Genomic DNA, 22,745 nt, shown 5'->3' with positions numbered 1-22,745 from the left:
TCCTGTTGTTTTTTCTTTTTTTTTTTTTTGTCTTTTCTAGGGCCGCTCCCGTGGCATATGGAGGTTCCCAGGCTAGGGGTCGAATTGGAGCCGTAGCCACTAGCCTACGCCAGAGCCACAGCAACGCGGGATCCGAGCCGCATCTGCCGGATCGTTAACCCACTGAGCAAGGGCAGGGACCGAACCCGCCACCTCATGGTTCCTAGTCGGATTCGTTACCCACTGCGCCACGACGGGAACTCCCCCTGTTGTTTTTTCTAAGGGTGACCCTCAGGTGGATGGTTGGGTCAGTGCTGACACCTGCAGCTCTGAACAGAGTGTTTTCTGTCAGAGGAAGGAGCTCTAGGACTTTGCAGAGGAGGAGCGATTTCACCCACTTGGGAGGAGGAAGGGACTTGCCCGACAAAGGCCATAATAATGAACTGAGCACATGGGGAGCGCCTTGGGGAACCCCAAGCCTGGAGTGATGGCAGTGGAGAATGAGAAGGGTCTTGACTCCACGGCACAGCCTTCTTGGGTGTTTTTTGTGTGCGTAGGGGGAGTGAAGGCCAGCCTTATTTACACTCAAGCATTTTCTCCTTAAGCCAGCCTCTCATGCTACTACTCCTCTGAGATAACAGGAAGCATTTCACTAAGTGCTGCTCTGAGTTTGCCTGCCGCTCACACAGATTTTCTGGCCTCACTTGGCAAATTCCATTCTGCAAGGAGATCTCCGTGGCACGATTCAGAACCCAAGGAATTCCAAGGGGCTTGAACATGACCTCAGGTCTTGGTTCCCTAGGAATGGGGCTGAGGTGTTTTTCAGCGTAGTAGAATGGAAGGTCATTCCTTCGTGATGTTAGGAACAGACAAATTAAACTTCTGCCATTGATTTTGAAATGTATCTTCCTTGGCCAGGGAACAAAAGACGGACATGGCGCTGTTGACGACAGTGTGCTAGATGTCGTGGGCTCCCACTCAGGGCCCGCCCTTCCGAAGCTCCCAGTCTGGTAGGGAGTTAGCGTCTTTCATAAATATGTACAATTCAGGGTGATCAGTGGTTCGGATATGGCCCTGACAGGGTGCAGTGAAGCGGGGATGCAGTGAGGGTGTGTGCAGATTTCAGAGAGGGGTGTGTTGAACTCAGTGACCAGTCTCTCTGTTAAGTTGTCCCAGGGGCAGTGAGAGGAACCAGGATGTTGGCCTCAGATCCATTTTTTCATTTTTTTGACTATAAGACCTGGACATTGTTCCAGTCCTAGGGATCCAGGATGAAGCACCTGCTCCCAGAATGGCACGTTCTAGTGAGTGGTTAATGAAGAAGTGTGGGCTGTCATGTGGTCAGAGGTGCCCTCAAGGAAAACAAGGCAGGTCAGAGGTTAGAGAATGATGAGCTGGGGGCGATGGCTGGGTTAGGCTGAGAGGTTGGCCAGGGCTCCTCTGCAGCAGCTCCCCTGGAGCAGAGCCCTGGGTGAAATTAGGGCGCAAGCGTGTGGGTGTCTGGTACCCAGAGGAAGAGTGTTCCCGGGAGAGAGAACCACAGTGCCCAGGTCCGGTGAAGGGGAGTGTGTTTGGGGACAGCAAGGTGGCAAGTGTGGCAAGTGGGCACTGAGGCTGGACAGGTGGCTGAGGGCCAGCTCAGAATGGTAAGTGAATTTTAATTTTGGACCATCGGAGGCCTTTAAGCAAAAGAGGTGGCAAGCAAAAGAGGGAAATCTGACAGGAATGCTTTAAAAAGGATCCCTCTGGCTGCTCTCTGGGAGCAGAGGGAGCAAGGGGAGAGGAGAGAGACTGCTTTGAAGGGCTGCAGGGACTCGGAGGAGAGGTGTGGCTGTGGGGGTGCGAGTGAGCCCAGAGAAGCGGTAACGTGCCTAAGGATATGTGTTGATGCTGATAATTGCGTGTGCTTCGAAGCGAGAGAAAAAGAAGAGGCAACAGCAGCTCCAAAGTTTTTGATCTGAAGCCAGTGGAAATTCCCCCTCTGCCACTTCCTTCCATGTGCCGTCCCCCTTTTAAGATACACAGCTTTATTAAGATAAATTCACATACCATGCTCTTCACCCATTAAAGTGTATCATTCAGTGGTTTTTAGTATTTTCACGGAGTTGTGCAGTCATCACCACTATCGATTTTAAAACATTTTCATCACCCTTAAAAGTACCCATTAACTGCCACTCCCCGTTTCCTCCCAACCACACAGCCCTAGACAACCACTCGTCTACTTTCTGTCTCATCTGTCTGGTGCTTTTAGGGTCTCAGAATTTCGGTTTCCTCATCCGTAACTTCACAGGGTGATTGTGAGGTTTAAAAGAGAATATGAGGGAGTTCCTTTTGTGGCTCAGCAGTTAATAACGAACTGGACTAGTAACCATGAGGACGCAGGTTCAATCCCTGGCCTTGCTTTGTGGGTTAAGGATCCAGTGTTGCTGTGAGCTGTGGTGTAGGTCACAGATGTGGCTGGGTCCCTCATTGCTGTGGCTGTGGTGTAGCCCAGCATCTGCATCTCCAATTTGACCTCTAGCTTGCGAACTTCCATATGCCACAGGTATGGCCCTAAAAAGAGAGAATACGAAAAGAAAATAAGAGAGAATGCCTACCAGGAGGCCAAGCAGAGTAGTCTTGGCCTTAGTAAGTGTCCTGAAAATCCCAGCCCTCCCCGTCTGCTCTGGTTCCTGGTTCACTGTCTTATGGAAGCAACAGGGGCAGTGGTGAAGTGTGTGGGTGCCAGACCCAGATTGCTGGATTGTGAGTTCTGAACTCCTCAGTGACTAATTGTATGATTATTGCAAAGTTTTTTTTTTTTTTTAATCTCCCTGGGGCCTCACATTCCTCAACTGCCAGAAAGGGATCATAGCAAGTACTTCCCCAGTTGCTCCGAGTCAAAATGTGTGAAGTGGAGTTACCATCATGGCTCAGCGGACGGGATCTCACTAGCATCCGTGAGGTTGCAGGTTCGATCCCTGGTCTCGTTCAGTGGGTTAAGGATCCGGCATTGCCATGAGCTATGCTGTAGGTTGCAGATGCGGCTGGAATCCCAAGTTGCTCTGGCTGTGGTATAGACCAGCAGCTTCAGCTCCGATTCCATCTTTAGCCTGGGAACCTCCATATGCCATGGGTGCGGCCCTAAAAAGACAAAAAAAAAAAAGTGTGAAGCACTGGATCATTGCCTGGTCTGTAGCAAGTGCTCAGTGAGTGGTCTGTGTTGTGGTTCTGTTATCACTATTAGTCAATTAAGGAGCAGGCAGGTGACAGCTCCCAATGTCAAGGTCAGAAATGGACATTTTTGAATCCAGGCAAATGCATGGGTGAGGGAGGGAGAGAGACCATGGATTTATTTTCCATCTTGCCCTCTGGTTGGATCTCTGCCTTTTGAAAAGTCACTTGTCCCCTCTAAGCCTCAGGCTGCTCATCTGTAAAGTGGGGGCAGAAATCCTCCTCACCTTGTGGTGCTCTGTGGAGGATTCAGGAACCTATGCAGTATGAAGCACTGTGTTGAACACAGCAGGGAAAAAACCCTACCCCCCCTAGAGCTTGGATGGAGCTAGTAGAGAGAGAGAGTAAAGAATAATCATAAAAGCCATAATGATCATAATAAAAATACATGAATAGGAAAGCAGATAAAGCACATGGCACCTGGCATGTGGTGAGCATTCAGTCAATGGTAGCTCTTGTGATTTTTTTTTTTTAATTTTTTAAGGAGTTCCCATCATGGCTCAGTGGTTAATGAATTTGACTAGGAACCATGAGGTCGCAGGTTTGATCCCTGGCCTCGTTCAGTGGGTTAAAGATCCGGCGTTGCCGTGAGCTGTGGTGTAGGTCGCAGATATGGCTCAGATCTGGCCTTGCTGTGGCTGTGGTGTAGGCCAGCGGCTATAGCTCTGATTAGACCCCTAGCCTGGGAACCTCCATGTGCCATGAGTGTGGCCCTGGAAAAGACAGAAAAGACAATACATAAATAAATAATAAAAAATTTTAAAAATTTTTTGTCTTTTTAGGGCTGTACCCCGTGGCATGTGGAGGTTCCCAGGCTAGGGGTCTAATCAGAGCTGAAGCTGCCGGCCTACACCACAGCCACAGCAACACCAGATCCTAGCCACATCTGTGAACTACAGCACAGCTCACGGCAATGCCGGATCCTTAACCACTGAGCGAGGCCAGGGATCGAACCTGCGTCCTCATAGATACTGGTCATGTTCATTTCCTCTGAGCAACAACACGAACTCTGCTCTTGTGATTCTTATATGAAAGCAGTTTGTAAAGCTGGACAGCACGGTATGGAGGTAGGTCTCCAGGTGACTGTGCCAGCACGTTGCCTTCATCTAAGCCTACCCTCATCTCTGCTCAATTAAATTTCCCTCAGCCTCCAAGGACCCTTTTGTGTCGCCTGGTTGAAATCTCTGCCTCTCGTGGTAGAGCTTTCTTTTTTCCTCCCTTCAGCTGGCATTTACTGAATGCCACTTTGGACCAGTCCTGCTACTGGAGTCTGGAGCTTTTAAGCTGAACAGCCCAGGATGGATGTGGTCTGGAGCATGAACAGAGGGAGCCCAGGGCACTATGGGCCAGACAGTTATGAGCCAGACTGTGTAGGTAGGAGCCTGGCTGCCTTGGTTTTAGTCTGTAAGGGGAAACCCCAAGGCTTCTGAGCTCAGTGATAAAATTAGCAGATAAACTAAGACCTCACAACATTCTTGTTTAAATACTATGTGGTAAAAGTAAACATTTGCATTGCATTTAGATGCATAATCTATATTTAAGCATTACCATCTAACCAAAGAGAGCTACAAGATAGAAATGTAAGGACATGTAGAGGAACAAAGATCTCAGGGCAAATAATGGCTCAGCGTGAAGACAGTATTTTGCCAGAGTTGCAGTGGATGTGGCAAAATGGAACAGGGAGGTTTTGGAGCTGGATAAACCTGGGTTAGCTTTTATTACCCGAAGGAAGCTATTGCTCCGTGGTGAGAGTTAATACCCACCCTGCTGCTCTCAGAGTTGCTGCAAGGATGAAAGAAAACATCCATCAAGTTCCTGGCACTTCATAGGCACACAATAAGAGGTGTGTATTATCAAATATTAATAGCAGTATTAATTATTAGTAACAATGCAGCCTTATGGAAAGAGCTCGTGGGTCAGCCAGACCTGTGTTCAAATCCTGAGACTCCCGTTGCAGGTTGCTTAACCTTTCCGAGCCTTAGATTGTCTCCTATAAAATGAATGTAATACCCTCTTTGTGGGTTGACATATGCTGATATATGATGGATGTGACAATACAAAGTACCTAGGTTGTATGACAGGTGTTAAGTGCTTTATTGAATATTCTCATTATAAAAATTATATATTCTGATGGCCAAACATATACAGAAAGAAACAGTTAAAGAAGTAATGACATATCACTGAGAATTCCATTTCCTATAGCTCCTGGCCAATTTTAGATATCTCTTTATGCAAACTCTTTTAGTTTGGCCACATAATATACATGAGTTTATAGTACACACCTGTCCTGTTTTCACTCCATAATATGGAGATATGTGCAGTTAATAAATATAGATTTATCTTACATTTTTTAGTGGCTTCCTAGTAATCTTATTTTATGGAATACCAGAATTTATTTAACATTATAGATGGTGTTTGAAGTCATTTCCAGATTATTTTCTGTTTTATACAATACTGTATTAAGCAACCTTCTACATAGGTCATTGCTCACTTGTGTATTTTCCTTCCTGGGATAAATGAATTACTACATCAAAGGGTCTTCCCATTATAATTTTGTTCTTTGGTAAACTGCCTCCCAAAATGCCTATATGAATTTGTACTCCCACCAGCTATGCGTAAGTTGTGCCCATTTCCCTATATCCTTGCTAACATTAGGTTCTGCCAATCTTTTTAATCTTTGCTGGTCTGACCCATTGAAAAATAATATCTCAATTTTGTTTCTATCTGTAGTTCCGAGACTACTAATGAGGTCGAAAATATTTTTGAGTATTTATTTCCATTTGTGATTCTTCTTTTGTGAATTGCCTGTTTAGGCCATTGTTACTTGATCAATTTTCTAATCAGGTATTTCGTATTAATGTTTTTTTCCTCTTTTGGCTGCACCTTCAGCATGTGGGAAGTTCCTGGGCCAGGGATGGAACTTGTTCCAAAGCAGTGACCTAAGCCACTGCAGTGAAGTCAGCAGATCCTTAACCCACTGCTTCCCAAGGGGGTGCCTCCTATTGACTTTTAAGAACTCTTTGTTTATTAGGAATCTTAACTCTTCATCAGATATGTGACAGATATTTTCCTCCACTTCATTGATGGTCTTTAACCTTTGGTATTTTATTGCCACACATGAATTTTTCACTGTATGTAGTCAAATCTTTGTATGTGTGTGTGGGTGTGTGTCTTTAGGGCCACACCTGAGGCATATGTAGGTTCCCAGGCTAGGGGTTGGTTTGGAGCTATAGTTGATGGCCTACACTACAGCTACAGTAACGCCAGATCCATGCTGCATCTGAGACCTGTGTCACAGCTGGTGGCAACACCGGGTTATTAACCTACTGAGCAATACCAGGGATTGAACCTGCATCCTCATGGACACAATGTCAGGTTCTTAACCCACTAAGCCACATTAGGAACTCCTATGTAGTCAAATCTTGACTCGATTTTTCTTGATGCATTTTTTTAAAACATATAACATGCTTAGAAAGACTTTCAGTTCCAGGATGATAAAAATATTCACTTGTTTTCTCTTCCAGTGCTTTTATTTTATTTTATTTTATTTTAATTTTTTAATTTTTTGCTTTTTAGAGCCACATGTGTAGCATATGGAGGTTCCCCAGGCTAGGGGTCTAATTGGAGCTGTAGCTGCCAGCCTACACCAGAGGCACAGCAACAGTGGATCCGAGCCATGTCTGCAACCTACACCACAGCTCACAGCAGTGCCGGATCCTTAACCCACTGAGCGAGGCCAGGGATTGAACCCGCTACCTCATGCTTCCTAGTTGGATTCCTTTCCAATGTGCCACGATGGGAACTCCCACTTCCAATGATTTTATTGTTTCTTTTATCACATATACATCTTTGATCTGAGAGATGGAATTTAGATTTAAGGAGAGAAGTGGAGCTCCAACTTAATTTTTCTCCAAATGGCTACCCAGTTGGTCCTGTTCTGTTTATTGACTCCCACCTTTTCTCTACCAATATGAAAAGTTACCTTTATGATGCGTTCCAATTCCTTGTATACTTGGCTCTATTTCTATACTCTGGTTTAATAGGTCTGTCAGTTCCTTTGTCAAAGTTGGACTGTTTTATTTGGTGTGGCTACCTAATGCATTTTAATATCTGGTAGAACAAGTCCCAACTCATTTTAATCTTAGAACTTTTCTTGGCAGTAGGGCAGAGTGGTTAAATTCGGCCAAGTTTGGGTTCATTCAACCAGCCTGAGCTTTAACCCCAGGTCAGCTAGCTGTGTAATCATGGGCAAGTTATTTTTTTTCTCTCTGAACCTCTGCTTCCTTATCCGTCTAAAGTTAATAATTCTCTTGTGGCGCAGTGGATTAAGGATCCACTGTTGTCAGTGTGGCTCCTTGGGCCACTGCTGTGGTGCGAGTTTGACCACTGGCACAGGATCTTCTGCATGCCTTGGGCATGGCCAAAAAATAAATAAATATTATTTTTTAAAAATAAAGTTAATAGTAACAGTATCTACCTTAACGATGTTTTTGTGAAGAGATGAAATAGTGCATGGCAAGTCCTTGGCCAGGGTCTGGTACATGGTAAGTGGTCAGTAAATGTTCGGTCTTTTTAATTTTTTAATTTTTATTTTTGGTCTTTTTATCTTTTCTAGGGTACACCCACGGCATATGGATGTTCCCAGGCTAGGGGTCTAATCTGAGCTGTAGTTGCCAGCCTACACCACAGCCACAGCAATGCAGGATCCGAGCTGCATCTGCGACCTACACCACAGCTCTTGGCAACGCCAGATCCTTTACCCACCGATCGAGGCCAGGGATCGAACTCGCATCCTCACAGATGCTAGTCGGGTTCGCTAACCGCTGAGCCACGACGGGAACTCTGTGTTCAATCTTTTCATTGTGAAAACTATGTATCTATTTTTTCCACTTGAATTTTAGGATCACTTTGACAATAAAATCTCACTGGAATCTTAACTGGGATGGCATTTATTTGATAGGATAATTTTGAGATAATGAGTATCCACATGTTATAGGGTCTTCCAGCCTGAGGCAAGCTGTGCTCTTTATTGGTCCAAGACTTCACGTTCCTTGGCAGAGCCTATAGTTTTCTTCACAGAAGATGTATGATTTTATGTTAATTTTATTTCCAGACAGTGTAAGTTTTGTTTCATTTTGTTTTTGTGAATGTGAATTTCTTAGTACATAAGAAAGTTATTCATTTTTAAAAATCGAGATATAATTGACATAAAACATATTAGTTTCAGGTGTGAAAATAATGATTCTGTATTTGTTTATATTGTAAAATGGTCACCACAGTAAGTCTAGTTAATATCGATCACCACATGGAGTTGCACATTTCTTTTCTTGTGATGAGAACTTTTAAGATCTATTCTCTTAGCAATTTTAAAATATGCAATACAGTATTATTAACTATTGTCGCATGCTGTATATTACATCCCAAGGACTTATTTTATAACTGGAAGTTTGTACCTTTTGAGCACTTTTACCCATTTTGTCCACCCCCCCACCCCCACCCCTGGCAACCACCACTCTGTTCTCTTTATCTAGTCACTCGTTTTTAAATGTTTATTTTGCACCTAAAGTAGCTGTAATTGTTGATTTGGGAAATAATCTCTCCCCTACATAGTATCAGCTTTTGTTTTTTTTATTTTTTTTGTCTTTTTAGGGCTACACCCACGGTATATGGAGGTTTCCAGGCTAGGGGTTGAATCAGAGCTACAGCTGCCGCCTACACCACAGACACAGTCACAGCAATGCAGGATTCGAGCCACATCTGTGACCTACACCACAGCTCATGGCAACGCTGGATCCTTAACCCACTGAGTGAGGCCAAGGATGGAACTTGCATCCTCATGGATGCTAGTCAGATTTGTTTCCGCTAAGCCACGACGGGAACTCCAGTATCAGCTTTTAGACGTCCGAGTCTCTCAGCTCCAGGAGCACCCTAGGTTTCTATTGCTAGGGCACCTACCACATTGGCTTGAAATCCATCTAGATAATGCAGGAACTGTGTCTTATTGGGCTGTTAGTCTCCGGGGTTCAGTGGAAAGCTGGTATCAGGATAAACTTATCAATGCCAACCAAAGAAGGTGCCCAATGCTGCATTTACTGTTTTCTGGGATAGAAGAACCTCTCTTCTAGGACAGACGGCAGGACAGCAAATAGGCCTGCAGTCCCTGAGCTCCTCTGGCTGACCCTGAGGAAGTCATCATTAATGTCAAGAGTGGATATTTTTCCTCATCGCATTTTGCAGGAGGCTTTGGGTGCTGTGGGAGTGCAAAGGACTCGGCGAGTATAGGGCAGCAGGGAAACTCTTGCTGAAGAAATATTCAAGGAGGAGTCCAGGATGACTCTGCACCCATCTTGCTCCCCATCCACTACAGACCAATGTTATCACCCGTCCTGCGTGAATGAATCTGTTCAGCAAACAGAGCATCTGCTCTGTGTCAGGCCCTGGGCTGTTGGGTTTGGGGCCACAGGGTTGGGTAAGAGCCAGTATCTGAGCTCAAAGCAGAGCTCTGTTGATTCCTGGTTGTTATAGAAGGCAATTAGAACTCCTCAGCATGGGGATCTATCCCCTATCCTTCCCATATGTCCCCTACTAGGTCCCAGCCCACCTTTCTGACCTTGCCTCCTCCTCCCCCACTGGACTGCTGGTCCCTCCCCAGCTGAACACCTTTGCACTTTCACATACACGTGGAGGTTGCCATCCCATCCTCTCATCATACTCACTGTCACTTCTACCTAGAATTCCCTGGAGCCACTCTTTCTTTCAAGAACAGGAGTATTACCACCTCTGTGAAGTCCCTCCTCCTAGAGAGTTTGTTAGTGCATCCTCTTTTTTTTTTTTTTTTTTGTCTTTTTGCCATTTCTTGGGCCGCTCCCGTGGCATATGGAGGTTCCCAGGCTAGGGGTCTAATCGGAGCTGTAGCTGCCAGCCTACGCCAGAACCACAGCAACACAGGATCCGAGCCGCGTCTGCGACCTACACCACAGCTCATGGCAACGCCGGATCGTTAACCCACTGAGCAAGGGCAGGGATCGAACCCTCAACCTCATGGTTCCTAGTCAGATTCGTTAACCACTGCGCCATGACGGGAACTCGTTTTTTTGCTTTTTTTAAGGGCCACACCTGCTGCATATGGAAGTTCCCAGACTAGGGGTTGAATGGGAGCTACAGCTGCTGGCCTACGCCACAGCCATAGCAACGCAGGATCCAAGCCATGTCTGGGACCTACACCACAGCTCACGGCAACGCTGGATCCTTAACCCACTGAGTGAGGCCAGAGATCAAACCCGTATCCTCATGGATATTATTCGGATTTATTTCCGCAGCACCACAGCAGGAACTCCCATTACTACATCTTTGTCCAAAATTGATGATAGGTCTTAAGAATGTACCTAGTTATTTGTTTCCATGTCTATTATCCCATTAGAGCAGGGAACCCTCAGAGTCAGTAACCTTGACTTTGTCTCTGCAGTAAGAACTAACACACAATGGGTTGCTTAGGAATTGCAGTCAAAACAGGATTAAAGAAATTCACCTTCTATAATTAAAGAGATAGAGTACATCGGGAAGAGAAAAGATAGGATTTCTTAGCTTAGAACAGGGGTTCTGAGCCTAGGGCTCCAGGGAGGCAAAAGAGCAAGTGACAAAAGAGTGTGAGCTGTGTACAAAGTTGGGTTACTTGGGTTTCAATCCTGGCTCTGAGACAAGTGGCTTTATTTTTCTGAGCCTTTGAGGAAAGGGGGAGTACTACAGTTACTGCTCTTACTATATTGACTTCAGGGGGTCTGGGCACACCCTGAAATGCTACAGAGAATTTTGTATAAATAAGTTTTTCTGGAAAGAAGGTCCCTTGATTTTTAGTAGATTTCACCAAACATACAAAGCAAGCACAAGGGAGGCACTGTATTCCTTGTCTATCGCCGTGTAACAGGTTACCTCAGAACTTAGTGACTTAAACCAATGAATATTATCTCACACCGTTCCTGTGTGTCAGGAATCCAGGAGCTGCCTATTCAGGTGATTCTGGCTCTGGATCTTTCATGAGGTAGAACTCACAGATGTTGGCCAGGGCTGAAGTCATCTGAAAGCTTGCCTGAGGCCATGTGCTGTGTAGAGGTCACCTCTCCATATGGGGGCTTGAGTGTCTTCATGACATGGTGCCTGGCTTCCCCTAGAGCCTGTGACCTAAGAGAACAAAGCAGAGAAGATGCAATTTTAGGACCGAGCCCCAGAAGCCAGACACAGTCATTTCCAAACTATCCTGTTGGTTTTAGAGTTCAGCCTATTCAAAGTGGGAGGGACTAAAAAGAGTGTGCATGTTGGGGCTGGGAATCACTGAGGGCCATTTTGGAGTTCGGCTCCCACAGGGCCCTAGAAAGAATCTGTGATGAGTTTTGACTTTTAAGTCTTGACTCTAACAACAACTAATTGTATGCTCTTGGGAAAGTTCCTTTGCTTGACTGGCCCTGCCAGTTTTCTCACTTAGCTCACTTGGTAGTTGAGATACTCGAGAGTTAAGGCCTGTGAAAGCCATTTATCTAAGCCCTCAACTTCACCTTCAGTTCTTAGTAATCATTAAAGAGGAAGAAATACTATTTGGGGTGGTGTGTAAGTTAATGCTTTCAGTGTAAAATATTGAAAATGAAGAAACAACCCATCTACCAATCTCATCATCTTAGCTCCACCACTCTTAGAATTTTGGTGTTAAAATACACTTTAAAGTTTCTTGGAGTTCCCTTAGTGGCTCAGCAGTTAACAAACCCGACTAAGATCCATGAGAACACGGGTTTGTTTGATCCCTGGCCTCACTCAGTGAGTTAAGGATCTGGCGTTGCCGTGAGCTGTGGTACAGGTTGCAGGCTCAGCTTGGATCCTACATTGCTGTGGCTGTGGTGTAGCCCGGCAGCTGTAGCTCCGATTTGACCCCTAGCTTGGGAACTTCCATATGCCACAAGTATAGCCCAAAATAAAATAAAATAAAGCAAAAAAAAAAGTTTCTTTTCCTTCTTCACAGAGAAAAGATAGAGGAAATGGCTTAAATTGAGATCACAAAGATGTATGGTCGATCTCTTTGGCATTAACAGATTGAAAACTGGGATGGGCTCCTTAGTGGGGTCCTGAAATCTCCACCAGAAAACCTTAAAGAATCAGGCAGAAGGCTGTAATTATCTACAATTTTGGTAAAAACTAGCTCAGGTTATCCTTTGAGACCATTTGGGGGGGCTCCCCACAAACCTTTATAAGTAAAATAAAAAGAATTCATTATTATTATTACTGCTAAGAATAAAAAAAAAATCTTATTTTTTCATCAAACTCACATAAGTATGAGTGGCACATACTCATTCTAGAAGATTTGGAAACTAGTGAAAAAGTGAAAAACATCTGCCACCTTAATCTAAATGCTCCATTTTGTGGTTTAAATGAAAAATAATTTTTTTCAATGAGAAAAAAATGTAATACTTTGTAGGGGAAAAAAGCCACTCTCCAGAAGTAAATATTATTAACATTTTGGTGGAATAAAATGGGATTTCAACAACTTTTTCAGCTTCATGGGAGACTGAAAAAGAGGAATGGAGTTATAAAATGGTGAATGGCAGGTAAGCCAAGTTAGGGCTGCCCATCACATGGGCAGATACTGTTTACAGGGAGGTCATCAAGTCTTGATACTTAGCATCTTTACAACTCGTATAGATGTGTTTGGGTGAATCCTATACCCAAGTTTACAATTTGTGCAGACAGGTTCCAAATACTGTTTAGGGCCATTCGACAGGAAAAGAGTTCTTCAGGTTTTTGTCTGATAAAATCATCATTGAATAAGGTCATTTGTTCCATAGATTGAACACCTACCATGTGCCAGATGTTGGCAGTGTGATGATAACCCTAAGAAGATGCTAACAAGAGCACAGATACTAAGCCAAAAATCATACAAAGAAATGAAATGTGGGAGGGACTGAGAGAGTGCACATTTGTAAAGGATCATATGCTAGGCTGCAAGTTCAGCAAATGTCTCATTTAATCATCTGAGAACTGAGGGAGGTAATTTGACCTCTCTGAACCTCCACTTCAACTGAAAACGGGGGGAGTTCCTGTCCTGGCTCAGCGGTTAATGAACCCAACTAATATCCATGAGGATGCAGGTTCAATCTCTGGCCTCGTTCAGTGGATTAAGTATCCAACGTTGCTGTGAGCTGTGGTGTAGGTTGCAGACGTGATCAGATTTCGAGATGCTGTGGCTGTGGCACAGGCCAGCAGCTGCAGCTCCAACTCAACCCCTAGCTTGGGAACCTCCATATGCTGTGGGTGTGGCCCTAAAAAGACAAAGGAAAAAAAAAAAGAAAGGAAAAGAGAGAAAGAAAGAAAGAAAACGGGGACAGAGTCACTGGGAGAAAATGTTCATCAGTGTAGCAAACTCTGTTCTAGGGCTTGATTCACCGAAGTATAAAAATGAGCACTTTTTACACTTCAGACTCTAAACCTTCTTTTTTTTTTTTTTTTTGCTATTTCTTTGGGCCGCTCCCGCGGCATATGGAGGTTCCCAGGCTAGGGGTCGAATCGGAGCTGTAGCCACCAGCCTATGCCAGAGCCACAGCAACGCAGGATCCGAGCCTCGTCTGCAATCTACACCACAGCTCACGGCAATGCAGGATTGTTAACCCACTGAGCAAGGGCAGGGACCGAACCCGCAACCTCATGGTTCCTAGTCGGATTCGTTAACCACTGTGCCACGACGGGAACTCCCCAGACTCTAAACCTTCTTAGTGGCAAAGAGAGCTGGCCTTCAGTAGTCTACTGAGTTCAAGGTGCTTTACAAAGATCCCATTTAATCCCCATCCCACCCTTTGAGTTTATGTCCCCCATCATCCAAATGATGGCTCTGAGTCAATGAGAAGTATTATAATTTGACCAAGACCAGATAGCTGCAGAATGACTCCGAGAAGATTCAAACTAGGCCTGCGAAGTCCAAAATCAGTGGCAACACATTATCTCATGGTGAGGTTCCAGGGGTATGTGTGTCCTTTTGGCAATGCTTGGGTCTGTTGGTGGTGTGTTTGTTATTCAGATTCTCCAGGAAGAATTCATTCAGTGTCTTTGCTCCTAGCTGTGCAGCTTGAAAACAGTGACTCATCCCCAAACAGGGCAGGGTTGGATATCATTTCTGTTTATCTTATACTGTCCTGTGGCACCTGTGTTGACTTCAAATAAACTTTGTAATAAAAGCACCATGATAAAAACAGAAAACACATACCAAAAGAAAAAAAAAGTATCAGTTTGTTTTGGGGGCTTCTCACAGAGGATACATCCATCAGTCTCATTAACTTAAAAACAAAAGTGACAGCTACTTTTTAATGACTACATTGACTTTAATGACTAAAGCCAATTTTCTAACACACATCTTTTTTCCTTTTTTTTTCCTTGGCCATGCCTGTGGCATGCGGAAGTTCCTGGGCCAGGGATCAAAACCATGCCACAGCAGCAACTCAAGCTGCCGCAGTGGCAATGCTAGATCCTTAACCCGCTGTGCCACAAGGGAACTCCTAACACACATCTGTATGGTCCTCTGAATGTACTCTCTTCACCCCTAGTTATGATGCTGTCATTAGTCTCTGTTTGATTCTGTGGGGGCAGAGACCTTAAAACATTCACATCTGGATTCTCCCCAACTGAGAGCCAGGCAGTTTTGGCTGAAAAAATTAAGTCAAGGCATTTCCACCGTGCCTGCATTAGCTTTCTTTTGCTACTATAAAAAATTACCAGGAGTTCCCGTCGTGGCGCAGTCGTTAACGAATCCGACTAGGAACCATGAGGTTGCGGGTTCGGTCCCTGCCCTTGCTCAGTGGGTTAACGATCCGGCATTGCCGTGAGCTGTGGTGTAGGTCGCAGACGCGGCTTGGATCCCGAGTTGCTGTGGCTCTGGCATAGGCCGGTGGCTACAGCTCCAATTGGACCCCTAGCCTGGGAACCTCCATATGCCGCAGGAGCGGCCCAAAGAAATAGCAAAAGACAAAAAAAAAAAAGATAAAATAAATAAATAAAAAGTTACTAGATTGAGTGGCTTAAAACAGCACTATATCTCACACTGTGGGCCAAAAGTCTGGACTGTGTGGCTCAGCAGTTTCTCTGATAAGGCTAGAATCAAGGTGTTAGCAGGAATGGACTCTTCTCTGCAGACACTGGGGTGGGAATGGGGAGAACCTACTTCTGAACTCATTCAGGTTGTGAAAACTCAGTCTCATGAGGCTAGAGGATTAAGGTCCCATTACTTGCCCACAGGGCTTGTTTTCAGCTTCTAAAGGCTGCCTACATTCCCTGGCTCATGGCCCCTTCAGCAACAGTGGTTTGAGTTCCTCTCAAGCTTCAAATCTGATTTCTTTTCCTGCCTCTTCTCTCCAAAGCAACTCTGCAGCCTCCTTCTTCTGCTTTTTAAGAGCCCATCAGATAATCCAGAATAATCTATTTAATGCTCCTTAATTCCACCTCAGTGTTCCTTTTTGCCAGGAAATGTAACACATTCACAGTTTCTAGAGACCAGGGCATAGTTTTCTTTTCTTTCGGTAGGGAGCGAGAGGCCAAGGAGGCCACTATTCTGTCAATCACGGTGCATGTATTAACATGTAAATTTTTTGGCGCAGCTGGTTAAAGATATGGCATTGTCACTGCTGTAGCTGGGATAGCTGCTGTGGTGTGGGTTCGATTCCTGGCCTGGGAACTTCCCCATTCTGTGGGTGTGGCCAAAAAAACCAAAAAACATAAATTTTATTTTATTTATTTTATTTTGTCTTTTTAGGGCCACACACACACGGCACATGGAAGTTCCCAGGCTAGGGGTCCAATTGGAGCCACCTCTGCTACCTACACCAAAGCTTGTGGCAATGCCGTATCCTTAACCCACTGAGCAAGGCCAGGGATCAAACCCATATCTTCATGGATACTAATCGGGTTTGTTACCAGTGAACCACTATGTGGACTGCAAAAAAACGTAAGTTTTAGAATGAATCTCCTCTACTCCTTGGAGGTCAGAGAAGGATGAAGCTACTCAAGAAGAAAACATTTTGAATCAAGCCAAATGACTTGTCAAAGGTTACTGTGTCAGCTGCAGATTAAACAACAATAACCAACATTAAAAAAAATCAGGTCAGGAGTTCCCATCGTGGCACAGTGGCTAACGAATCCAACTAGGAACCATGAGGTTGTGGGGTTCGATCCCTAGCCTTGCTCAGTGGGTTAACGATCCAGCGTTGCCATGAGCTGTGGTGTAGGTTGCAGACACGGCTCGGATCCCAATTTGCTGTGGCTCTGGCGTAGGCCGGCGACTACAGCTCCGATTATTCCCCTAGCCTGGGAACCTTCATATGCCGCGGGAAGTGGCCCTCGAAAAGACAAAAAAAAAAAAAAAAAATCAGGTCAGACAATTTTTGGGTTGTGGAGGTGGGATTCTTCCTTTCCCTCTGTTGGAGTGAAGTTAGAAGGGGACAGAAGATTTTAAAGCACCTTATTTCACCGTCTACCGTCGATTTACTGTGCAGGATTTTGTTTATTGGACACCAAAGTCTTGTGTGACATGCATTAGAAACAGGAGCACTGGAGTTCCTGTTGGGGCTCAGCAATAACGAATTTGACTAGTATCCGTGAGGATGTGGGTTTGATCCCATGCCTCGCTCAGTGGGTTAAGGATCTGGCATTAATGTGAGCTGTGGTATAGACTGCAGACTTGGCTCGGATCCCAAATTGCTGTGGCTGTGGTGTAGGCTGGCAGCTACAAATTTGACCCCTAGCCTGGGAACTTCCATAAAAAGCAAGGAAGCAAGCAAGCAGGAGCACTGAACTCCTTGTTAGGCTTGGGCAGCATGGTGTTGGTCTTCCCTAAGCATTGGCTCTCCCGTGTGCTGACCTCAGGGAGTGAAGAGTGTGCTTCCTCAGAGGGAAAAACTTTCAAATATGGCCACTGACCCTTCCTCCCTAATTTTAAAGAACTGGCCATTATCCAATTTAAGGCTGATTCTAGGAATGTTTCTGGATATTGGCTGATTCAACAACCAGGCACAGAAAACCTATGTGTTGGGTACTCTGAATCTCATTTCATTTCGTGCTCTGCAACCAAGGCTCAGAGAGGGTAAATACATTGCGCATTGCCTCTCAGCCCGGTACCTATTAAACACTAGCTCTATGCCAGGAGCCAAATTATATATACCCATTCACACCCTCTTCCAACATGCCAGGTGTTTTATGTTGATTTTAATCTCAATAATGCTGTTAGGTATTACGCTGATAACCTGGACTGGCTGGTCTAGGTCCGTTTGACCCCAGGTTCTGTGTTCTCTCCAGGGTACTGCCTCAAAAAAGGCCTCAGGTGCATTCTGGAAAGTATGGCCCCGAAGTCCAAGTTCTTTACACCATCCATATCACCAAGTTCACTAGGTGGTAAGAACACTGCGGGCTGGGGTGCAGCTTCTGCAAATACAGCTTCTGCAAACACAAAGCGGTATGAAAGCACAGGAGGAAATGGGAAACTGTCTAGGTCCCTCAATCATGAAATAACCGTTTTACTGATATGAGTTTCTTTTTGTCTCATTATTATGCGGCAGTGAGTCATTTAGCGGAGGACCAAAAGGGAAAGTCCTGTCACTTGTCACCTACAAGAAGTGTCCGTGAGAATCGTTTAGGCGGAGAAAGGCACTAAGCGGGGGGGTGGGGGTTGAGCTACCAGTTCTCAATCCCCACCCTTAACAGCGCGACGGCCCGAAAGAGAGAAGCGCAGAAGGGGTTAAACCTAGCACGGTGGAGGTGGTGTGGGGGGATCCAGCCACCGCCCCTTCCCAGCATTACCTCCCATAATGCTTCAGGCCCCCATCCAGTTCCCGCACCTCGCGAGACTCCACCCAGCCCCTTCCCCGAAAGACTGTCTTTCCCCCTTCCTCACCGAGCCCTGCGCGGGGCGGAGGAAAGGAGGGGAGGGCGGAAAAGACGGGCCGCTGGGATCGCCGGGAAGTGTGGTCCGAACGTTGCAAGCAGCCATATTCTTCCGGAGCGGGAGAGGCCAGACAGGCAGCCTGGACTACGACTCCCAGCCACCTTTTCGGTTTGTTTTTGTTCAAAAAAAAAAAAAAAAAAACCCTACAGTCCCCCTCCTCACTCTTCACACACACTCACACACACCCACAGCAGACACGCATATACCCTGGCGCCGAAGGGAAAGCCGCGTCTCGCCTTCCTGCCCCGCCGCCAGTCTAGTCTTGGCCCCTCAGCAGAGCGGGAAAGCGGAGGCCAGAGCTGTGACCTCTGACCCCATGGTTATGCGGAGCCGCCGCATTCCTTAGCGATCGCGGGGCCACTGCTGCCGCCGCCTCCACCGCCACCGCCGCCGCGGGCGACTGACGCAGCGCGGGCGCGTGGAGCCGCCACCCCTCCCCCACCGCCGTCCTCGCGCCGGGTCTCGCGCCAGCCGGTCCCCAGCGCGCCCGCCCCTTCTCCCCGGCCGCACCCGAGTCCTCGCGCGCCGCCGCCGCCACGCGCCCCCCGCTGCTGCTGCTGCCGCTGCCGCCGCCGCCGCCGCCGCCCCAGCCCCGCGCCGCCGCCGCCCTAGCCCACCCCGCCCGGAGGTCCCGCGTGGAGCCGCCGCCGCCGCCGCCGCCGCCGCCGGGGAGGAGGAGGATGAAGGACAAACAGAAGAGGAAGAAGGAGCGCACGTGGGCCGAGGCCGCGCGCCTGGTGAGGCGGGCGGCCGAGGGGGGCTTGGTGGGGGGGCGTGTGGAGGGTGGGTTCGGCGGGCACCCCCCCACCGGGAGGGGGAGGGGTGAAAGCCCTGCCCACCGCAGGAGGGGGCGGGCCACTCGGGAACGGGACAGTCCCCCCCCCAAGGCGTTCGGTGGGGAGAGGTCCCCCGCCGGGTCGGATGTGGCGCCTTTTTCTGCACGCTCCCCCCCCCCCCAAATTCCTGCGGAGGGGCGAGCTGGCTGGTCGGCTCCTCCCTCTCCGGGCGGCGGGGCCTCAGCCACCCCTCCCCCACTATTTGGCAGTATCTCGGGGGTCTGGGGAAGCTTCGTTTATGCACCCGGGGGAGTTAGGTTTCCGGGAAAGGTCGGAAGCTCCTCCCTCGCTTCCTGGTGGGCAGTGGGGTAGTGCGTTTGACTCCGGGGGTGGGAAGGAGCCCCCAGTTTCAAGGACGCGAGTGGCATTTTGAGATTTCGAAATCTAAACCAGGTGTGTGCAGGGAAACAAATGCTTACTCCCAGCTTGAACCCTGAGCTGTGGTTCTCAAACTTTAGTGTCCTGTGGGGACACCTGGGGAGGTTGTTAATGAATGCTCATCTTAGGGTCCTACCTAAGACCTTTTGAGTCTTAGATTCTGAAGTAGAGCCTGAGTATGTTCATTTTAACCAGCTACCCAGGTTGGTTGTAATGCAGGTGGCCCACCGACCACACTTTGAGAACTGCTGACTGGACTTCATAAGTCTGGACATAGGCATTCTGCAGAGAACTAAGTACACTTTGCAAAGAATGTATCTGTGTGTTCTCTATTCCTTGTTGTCCTGGTGCATGTATACATGCAGTGTTGGACAAAGACTAAGTGTCTCTGTTTGAAGATACTGCTTACTGAGGACTTAGCAAAGGAGAGAGTAATTTGAGTATTTGGAGCTGTTTGGGAGATTGTGAATTTTCTGTTCTCAGTGTCACAAGACTTGCAAGTGAAATATCTTCCTTTTGGATTTGCACCCACAAAGCTAAGACACTTTGAGACATATTCTTATAAAATCTTGCTGATGACAGTAGTAACAGGTTGTACTTGTCTCAGAAATGTCACTTTCTCAGAATTGTCACAAAGCAGGGTTATAGTGCAGATGGCACACTTGTCTCTCGACACCTTGTAGTTTATATGCAGTTGCTATAATTCACTTTTAATGATGAATGAAGCTCAACTTTCTAATCTTTCATTTTATTGGAGAGTGAGGTTCTTGCCTCAAAGGTGTTGTGCAGAAGAAGACGAACGTGTGTTTGAGGTTTTTACAAAACTATGGTTCACCTTTTTCTTTCTTGGAGCCTGTAAAACTCAGTCGTTGACTTAAAAAGAACTAATGCTGTTTAGTTTATAGGAAAAATTTGGAGTACCTGATCATCTTCCCCAGGCATCTGTTACCCAAGGAACAGAAGTAGCAATTAGTTTGTGTGTTGAAGTTTTGTGCTTCAGTTAACTTGTTTTGGTTTGGCATATGAAATTTGAAGATTTGGAGGTACCTAAATATTTTTCTCAGATTCAGTCAAGTTTGGAAGTTTTGGTTAGCTTTCAGGATCTCTTGTTAACTTTAGGATTTTTCCAATGTTTCTTCACCTGGAAACAAATTGAGGCCTGAAGGAGAGTAGGAAAGAGCCAGAAGGATGTGCTCTCTTTCTCCTTGAGTTGTGTCTTTTCATTGAAATTCTCCTCTGAGTTTCTGTTATGCAGGTGTTTATGACTTTGGGCATCAGAAGGAAATTTGCTTGCCAGAGTTTTACTTGTTAGAGGTAGGTGAAAGTACCTTTAAATCCTGTGTTATGTACTGACGGAATTCTAAAGTCCGCTTGTCTCAAAGCTCTGTTAGCTCTTCCTGGTTGAAAGGCACTAGGAATTTGGGGTCCACTGTTCTGTTAAGTCTCTTTAGGTTCTTGAATTTACTGTTATTTGCACTTGAGTATCCAGGTTGCTATTTCTGTTGTATCATTGTCTCAACTCTTGCCAGATTATCCTGGTATGTTCTTTATCTTCTTTTTCTTCTATGGTTATTCATTTAAAAAATAGTAATATGAATAGGAATTACTTTCTGGTGCACTTAGATACCTGAAAGCTGACTTGTAGGACTATGGTGTGTAAGTCTGCGTATCTTTTATTATTCTTTGTTTAGAATTTTCTGTCTCTTTGGATGGGATCAGTTGGTGGGTGAGCAAGAACTTTTCTCCCCTCATTGAAAAAAAAAAAAAAAAAGGTGTAACAAGTGCTGGAGCGTTTGTGATTGCTTGCGCTGGAGAGAGAGCAAGCAGCTTGACCTGAGTGAGCTGTAATGGTTGGATCGTAGATTGAATCTAATTACTCTTTGAACAGGTGAATTTGGAGTTCTTGCCATGGCACTCAGGTGCACTGACTTGGGGGCAGTTTCATGCTGCCCCCGACCTTGCTGAGATTGGTGGCTAGCATAATACCAGGAACATTTTTAAAATCTATTTTTGTAGGAAAGAAGAGATTTCTGGACAATTTCAGTAGTGTAGTAAACACCAAGAGGTTGATTTTTGTCGCTGTTAATTATGTTGTTGAGAAGTAGATATTCTTTCAAACATTTTCTAGCGTTTTTTTTCCTAGATGTAAGAGAGAGACTTCATAGGGTAGAAATCCTCCTGCTTGTTAGGAACAATTTGCTTGGGAGAAATAGCTGAGTGGATTTCCCTTTAAATTGAATGCCCTTAAATGGATTCTCCCTTGCTTTGAGAACCTCTGCATTGCATGCTTTCTCTTTCACTTTGATTCATGACTGACCATTCTTACATCAAACATTTTTTTCCCCCTTTGAAGTTGGAGAAGAGATACTTTTTTTTAAAGTATCCTCTAGAAAGACAGACTAGGGATAGAACACTGCTGAATTGTTCTTACACTAAAAGCTGGAGGCATATACAGTTTTAATAAAAGTGAATACTTTGTATCTTTTGATGTAACTTCCCTTTAGAGATTTTTGTTTGCTCTGTCTTAGATTCTCAGGCTCTTCCTGACTGCTGTTTAGATAATTGGTAACTAATTTTTCAGTCAATGCTTCTTAAAAAAAATTCATCATACAAAAATTTGCTAGTCCAGCTCACAGTTAGTATTGAAGAAGAAGTTACATGTGTGGCCGTGAGCATTAGTAGCCTGTACCAGAGTTTATTGTGGGTATGTTCACATCAACACTGCTTAACTTGGCACTTAGGTTTTCGGAATGCAAAGATGAATAAGGTTTGCCCTTGAGGAGCTTATGGTCTTCTGGGGCTGGAGAAGGTCCGGACACATGAATAGAATTTCATTACAGGCATGGTAAGTGCCATCATAGATGCATAAATGGTAATAGGCATCCTGGTTCCTGCTTATTGTCTAGGCATAATTATGAATAATTCCTCCTTTTACTCTCAAGTGTCCTACTTTGGAAGATAAATTATATGTGTTGTGCAACTGTGGGACACTGAAAAGAGATGATTAACTCTGTCTGGCAGAGAACAGAAAAGGCTTCCTGGAGGAAGGTGCTTTCTGAACTGAATCTTGAAGGGTGAGTAGGAGTTAGGCCCATCATAGAGGATGAGCAGGAGCTGGTAACAAAATAAAGGAATGTGTGTGTGTTTACTTGCAGGATGGAGAGTGTGGACACTGGGTAGAACTACACGTAGTTATTGGAACATAAAGTTTGTGGAGTATCAGTTGGGCAGTCCTGTAGAGAGACAGGTAGAGACCAGATTCTAAGGGCCTTGGGTGCCAGGCCAGCACACACCTACTTTGTATCACATTTTAGGCACTGACTGCACTGTCTTTAATCTCTAAAACAACTCTGAGAGGAGGCCATCAGTATCCTTCT

The 22,745-nt window shown here is 45.8% G+C and overlaps 1 protein-coding gene and 1 long non-coding RNA gene across 3 annotated transcripts in view; one reads left to right on the top strand and one right to left on the bottom strand.

Annotated features, from left to right (window-relative positions):
• Positions 1-10,706: 10,706 nt before the first annotated feature.
• On the bottom strand, positions 10,707-18,651 carry LOC125122692 (uncharacterized). Its single transcript, XR_007133876.1, has 3 exons — positions 18,104-18,651; positions 17,457-17,649; positions 10,707-11,370 (listed from the first exon to the last, which is right to left on the bottom strand). It is a non-coding gene; the product is annotated as an uncharacterized LOC125122692 (long non-coding RNA).
• Positions 18,652-18,744: 93 nt separating this feature from the next.
• ASXL1 (ASXL transcriptional regulator 1) overlaps positions 18,745-22,745 on the top strand; it is a 72,871-nt gene continuing 68,870 nt past the window's right edge. For both annotated transcript variants that reach the window (XM_047771349.1, XM_047771347.1), the window contains exon 1: positions 18,745-18,891. In XM_047771349.1, coding sequence (XP_047627305.1) covers positions 18,835-18,891 — 57 coding nt within the window. In that variant the 5' untranslated portion in view covers positions 18,745-18,834. The remainder of the gene's footprint in view (positions 18,892-22,745) is intronic.

The sequence above is a fragment of the Phacochoerus africanus genome, chromosome 3 (assembly GCF_016906955.1).
Source record: "Phacochoerus africanus isolate WHEZ1 chromosome 3, ROS_Pafr_v1, whole genome shotgun sequence".
Classification (NCBI taxonomy): Eukaryota; Metazoa; Chordata; class Mammalia; order Artiodactyla; family Suidae; genus Phacochoerus; species Phacochoerus africanus.
This window is presented reverse-complemented; position numbering and strand designations above follow the sequence as displayed.